At 62.8% G+C, this 5,809-nt stretch overlaps 1 protein-coding gene across 1 annotated transcript; it reads right to left on the reverse strand.

Annotated features, from left to right (window-relative positions):
* Positions 1-697: 697 nt before the first annotated feature.
* Positions 698-3,307, reverse strand: CEBPA (CCAAT enhancer binding protein alpha). Its single transcript, XM_035284712.3, has one exon. It carries the CDS (start codon positions 3,182-3,184, stop codon positions 2,108-2,110), a length of 1,077 nt encoding a protein of 358 aa, XP_035140603.1. The 5' UTR covers positions 3,185-3,307; the 3' UTR covers positions 698-2,107.
* Positions 3,308-5,809: the final 2,502 nt, after the last annotated feature.

Below are 5,809 nucleotides of genomic sequence, written 5' to 3' on the forward strand. Positions count from 1 at the left end.
GCAGTGTGGATGCTGGGGCAGTTCCTGAGCAGCCAGTGTGTGGGGCAGGGCTGGATTGCTGTTGCTGGTCTGCCTCAGTCTCCTTTACTGTGAGGGCTGGGGCAGGGCAGGTGTGGAGGGCTGGATGGAAGGGTCTCTCTCTTCAAGCTGCCCTGGGGGCTTCACAGGGTAGGGTGTAGCCACATGGTCCAGGGAAAGAGGGGAGGGTTAGAGGGTCCTACCACTGGAATCCTCTTCCTGCTGGCCAAGGGTCCTGTTGGAAGCTGGAGCTGCAGTGGGTATGAGTGAGGCACTGGAGCCGAAGGTGATTTGGAAGGAAGTCTGGACAAAGGGTGCCTTGAGCCTGGGGCTGCTGAGCTCAGGCAGAGGACTTTCTCTTCTCCTCCCAGGGGCAGATGAGAGGCCTCGCCAAGACCTCAGCCCTGTAAACCCCACCATGGCCCCCTCCCATGACTCCAAGAGACTGCCTTCAGGCTCTGGGCATTCTCCATTTAGAGACTTGTACTCTGCTATTTATTTGTCTTGCCTGGGGAAGTAAGTCCCTCCCCACTTAGGGTAAAGAGGGGCTGGGGATGGATGGAGAGCTCATGAAAGTCAGGATGGCAGCCAGGGAAAATGCTGTATTATTTACAAATGTGACCTGGCCCACAGACAACCTTGGAAGCAGCTTCTTTCTGGTTTTAAAAAGACACCGACATTGACTTTGATATGTTTATATTATAGATATAATACATAAAACATCTAGGGTGAGACTCTATGTTCTCCGCAAAAGAAGAGAACAAAGCCGTCCTTCCCCGCTCCCAGCCTCAGTGATGTGTTGGCGGGAGGCCACCTCCCTTCTCCACTAGGAGCCAGGGCCTCTGGGGGACAAGCCTTGCGGGCAGCCCAGGCTGGAGGGGCCAGGGAAAAGCTGAGGGCAAAGGAGAACACCCCTCACCTCATTGGTCCCTCAGGAGCCAAAGTAATCCCAAAACTAAAAGGAAAGAGTCTCAGACCCTTCCCCCAGCTGCCGACGGAGAGTCTCATTTTGGCAAGTATCCGAGCAAAACCAAAACAAAACAAAAACCAAATAAAATGGTGGTTTAGCAGAGACGCGCACATTCACATTGCACAAGGCACTGCTGGGGCACAGAGGCCAGATACAAGTGTTGATATCGGCTGATAAAGCAAAATATTTGGAAAGCTTGTCATAACTCCGGTCCCTCTGGGATGGACTGATCGTGCTTTGTGTTCCTATGGCAATGCTGAAGGCATACAGTACAAACAAGGCTGAGGGTCCCAGTGGCCCTTCACCCCCTACAACCGTCTCACGCAGGGGCCAGATCTCTAGGTCCCCTCTCTCCCATCAGGGGTATACATCCTCAGAGCTGACCCACGATCTAGCTGTCTGGCCTGACTGGGGGTGGTGGCTCCCACTGGTCACCTGGTGACCCCCATATCTCAGTGAGTTCCGCCCCAGGGGGAAGCCCAGCCTGTGGCAGGCTGGGGTGGGGTGTGTGCGGAGGGATGGGAGAGGTGCGGAACAAGAGACCCTCCACCTTCATGTAGAATCAGCGGAACAACCTTAGGTTCAAAGCCCCAAGTCCCTATGTTTCCACCCCTCTATAAGAAAGGCGCCGAGGAGCGGCTGGGGCTGGCTGGCTTGTAGGGATCTCAGCTCCCTGAGCCCTCCTCCTCCCGCCACGGGCCGCTCCCTTCCTTCTCTCATAGGGGCCTGCTGTAGCCTTGGGAAGGAGGCAGGAAACCTCCAAATAAAATGACAAGGCACGATTTGCTCCCCCTACTCGGTAGGCATCGGAGCAGAGAGTTTACATTTCCAAGGCACAAGGTTATCCTTAATACTAGAGTACCGGGCTCCCAGCTCAGCCCCAAGAATTCTCTCCTCCTCGGAGGGAGAAGCCACCGCCTGGCCCCCTCATCTTAGACGCACCAAGTCCGGCGCAGAGGAAGGGAGGGGACACGCGGAGCAGGCCAGGCTTTCAGGCGGCACCGGAATCACCTAGTCCTGGCTCGCACGTCCCGAGCAAGCCTCGAGATCCGGCGACCCAAAACCACTCCCGGGGTCCCCGCCAGAGGCTGGCCCAGGGCGGTCCCGCAGCCGCGCGCCTCACGCGCAGTTGCCCATGGCCTTGACTAAGGAGCTCTCTGGCAGCTGGCGGAAGATGCCCCGCAGCGTGTCCAGTTCGCGGCTCAGCTGTTCCACCCGCTTGCGCAGGCGGTCATTGTCACTGGTCAGCTCCAGCACTTTCTGCTGCGTCTCCACGTTGCGCTGCTTGGCCTTGTCGCGGCTCTTGCGCACCGCGATGTTGTTGCGCTCGCGCCGCACACGGTACTCGTTGCTGTTCTTGTCCACCGACTTCTTCGCCTTGCCTGCGCCGCCGCCGCCACCCGCTCGGAGGTCGGCGTGCGCGGCGCCCAGCCCCTTAAGCGCGCCGCCTGGGCCCGGCAGGCCGGCGGCGCCGAGCGCTGGCGCGGGGTGCGGACTGGGCACAGGCGTGGGCGGCGGCGTGGGGTGACCGGGCTGCAGGTGCATGGTGGTCTGGCCGCAGTGCGCGATCTGGAACTGCAGGTGCGGGGCGGCCAGATGCGTGGGCGGCGGGTGCGGGTGCGGGTGCGAGGGCGGCGGCGGCGGCGGCGGCTGGTAGGGGAAGAGGCCGGCCAGCGCCAGCTGCTTGGCTTCGTCCTCCTCGCGGGGCTCCTGCTTGATCACAAGCGGCCGCAGCGCCGGCGCCCCGACGCGCTCGTACAGGGGCTCCAGCCGGCCGTCCAGGTAGCCGGCGGCCGCGCACCCGTAGCCGGGTGGGGGCCCATGCGCTCCACCGGGCATGACGGCGCCGCTGGCGCCCGCGGGCGCGCCGGGGTAGTCAAAATCGCCGCCGCCGCCGCCGCCCGCGGGGCCAGCGGCCGCCTTGGCCTTCTCCTGCTGCCGGCTGTGCTGGAACAGGTCGGCCAGGAACTCGTCGTTAAAGGCGGCCGGGTCGATGTAGGCGCTGATGTCGATGGACGTCTCGTGCTCGCAGATGCCGCCCAGCGGCTCCGGGGCGGCAGGTGGGGCGGGAGGTTGCGCGAGGCCAGCGCCCCGGGGAAAGCCGAAGGCGGCGCTGCTGGGCGCGTGCGAGGGGCTCTGCAGGTGGCTGCTCATCAGGGGCCGCGGCTCCACCTCGTAGAAGTCGGCCGACTCCATGGGGGAGCTAGAGTTCTCCGGGCATGGCGAGCCTCGGCGGCCTCCAGCCAGCGCGGGGCGCCGCCGCCGCCGTGCACCCGGAGCCCCTGCTCGCCCGCGCCCGCGCAGCTCCGGGTCGCGAATGGCCCAGCCCGCGCAGGCCCCGCTTTTATACCCTGCAGTCCGAGTCGCCCCCTAGAGTCCGAGGCGGCCTCTGTCCCCTGGCGGCGGCGGCGGCGGCGCGGGGTCCGCTGGGTCCTAGCGCGCAGACGGAGGGTGGGGGCGAACCAGCGGGGCCCAGCGCGGCGCACCACAGGCAGGCTGAGGCGCAACGCCCACCGCCTCCGGCTCACCCAGCCGGGCCGCGGCGCTCGCTCCAAGCTCCGCCCCGGGCCCGGCTGTCGCCTCCGCGCCCACGTGGTAGGTGGCTGGGGCCCCCTCCTCCGGCCTTCCCTAGGCGCTCATATCCAGCCGTGGCCGGGAGCCCTGGAGCATCCCGAGGTTGCACGGGGTAGGGGTGGAGCGGGGCGGAGGGCAAGTCTTGGTCTCGAGCTACTGTGGTGCGGACTCGCTTTCAAAGCTTGAACCAGGCCAGGCCTGTCTGGGACCCGTGTCCCTGGGAGGCTGCGGCGCTGAGCGACCGGGCCGGCGGGGGCCAGTGGGGGGTCGTTTGGGACGCGCGGAGAGGCCCGGAGCGCGGTGACTCTGCGTCTCCTAGCTCTGATCTGCAGGCGACCCCTGTGATTCCGCGCAGAGGCACCTCTCCGAGGACGCCGGGATCCCATGAGCGGGCGCCGCAGGGCGCTAGGACCCCGCGGGGAGCAGAGGCGGCCCGGGAGTCTGGAGGATCTGGCCGGTCGATCCGCCCCGGCTGGAAAACTTTCTTCGTAATTATTTCTCCAGCCCGGAGCGCTCGGCTGCCTAGGCGCGCGGGGCCGGCGCTACTACTCGGCTTGGTGTTGCTGATTTTTTTCTTGCCGGATGGGCGGGCTCCCGGGACAAGCTGAGCTGGACGCCGGGGCGAGCACGGGGAGGGGCGCACCGAGGGAGGAGACTAACTTAACTCCCGGCCGGGATCCCTCGAGACGGGGACCGTAGCCCGCGAGGCCCGAAGCCACGGCTTCCTCCCCCAACTCCCTGTTCAGGTGGACGCCTACGGCTGGAGCGAGGGTGTCCAGGTCGCCAGGTCCGAGCACCCACAGGGAGAACTCTGCCCTGTGGTTCGCTGGACGCTGGGGTCCCCGGGATCTTGGGTGCCGTGGCCGCCGGGCCCTGGAGCCCCTTAGGTGCGGCACGCTGACCCTCTCACCGCGGCGGGGGAAGGAGCTTGCTACAGAGACCCCCAGCCATGTGCGTCCCTCGCTTTCTTTACCGCAGCCGGGGATTGCGGACTGTCAGCTGTCAGTCCCCGTTGCGGACTGTCAGCTGTCAGTCCCCAAAGACCCCGTTGGGGCCCTCAAGTGTCTCCTGCCCCTGCCCGCGCCGCCCGTCGGGACTGGCGCTGAGGCCAGACGCCGCCTGGGTCCCGGCTAGAGGCTCGCTTGCCTTCAGGTGAGGGAAGACCCCTTCGCCGACTGTGGCCTTCTTAGGCCTGGCAAGGCGCCACTACCCGCCCAGGAGCCTCCGAGGGGGTGCAGTTAAAAACACTGCTGGAGAGGCTCCGAGCTTCCATAGCGATTGCAGTAAAGAAGCAGTTTCATCTGGGCAATGCACACTGTGCTTTAATCAAGTTCCTATTCAACATATTCCCAGTGATTAATAGCCCAACTGCTTCGTTTTCGGTCCAGAGCTCATAAACAAGATATTTTTAGCTTGACGCTTTTGGACGGGAGGGAGTAAAAACTAGATAAGTTAAATAAATAACCCGATCTGAGCCGAAGAGCTGCTTGCTGAGCCAAATACAGGACCGGTTCATACACCATCCACCTGTGGAGGGAGACCTGGACAAAATCAAAAAAACACCCAGAGCGACTTGCATTTTTTATTCTGCGGTGCTAAAACTAATGGCTTTTCCTAGGTAGTAACAAAGAATCTCCACTGTACATGCACGATTCCTGGCCCGTGCAGTGCAGGGAGGAAGGCCATGTCTGGCCTCTTTTGCACAGCTTGCTGTTGCCTGCCCAGAGATCAAGAACTCTGCCGCTTAGGGCCGGAAGAAACCTCAGTATGGGGATAAGATTGTCCAATAAGGGGCTGATGAATGTGTGGGGGTGAAAATGGCAAGCAGTGGGGCTCCCCCCCTGGGAGTCTCCAACCCCAAGGGCCCTAGGTCCTCCTACAATTGAACCAGAATTCACCCACCCCGGCCTGCCCTGTGCAGGGTGCTGAGAGCCCAGGGATGCGTGAGAAGGTGGTCCCTGCCTCTGGGAACTGGGACAGTGGGAGAGACTAATAAAGTGTCACACAGAGGCTGCTGGGAGGAAGGAGGACACAGAAGGAGTAGGGGATGAGACCTCATTCATTCATCAAATGCACAGGAGGCACGAATGGGAATAAAGGGTGGATGTGCTGTGATGAATAGATGCCCTGCCCTGAATAAGGTGGCGCTGTGGAGGAGGCAGAGATCAGATCTGTCTGGGGAGGTCCTGTGGATGGAATTGTGTCCCTGCCCCAAATTCCTATGTTGAAGCCCTAACCCCCAATGTG

Source organism: Callithrix jacchus, chromosome 22 (assembly GCF_049354715.1).
Source record: "Callithrix jacchus isolate 240 chromosome 22, calJac240_pri, whole genome shotgun sequence".
Classification (NCBI taxonomy): Eukaryota; Metazoa; Chordata; class Mammalia; order Primates; family Cebidae; genus Callithrix; species Callithrix jacchus.

Coding starts and splice junctions, on each gene's coding strand:
- CEBPA (XM_035284712.3), bottom strand. CDS start 3,184: ATGGAGTCGGCCGACTTCTACGAGGTGGAGCCGCGGCCCCTGATGAGC.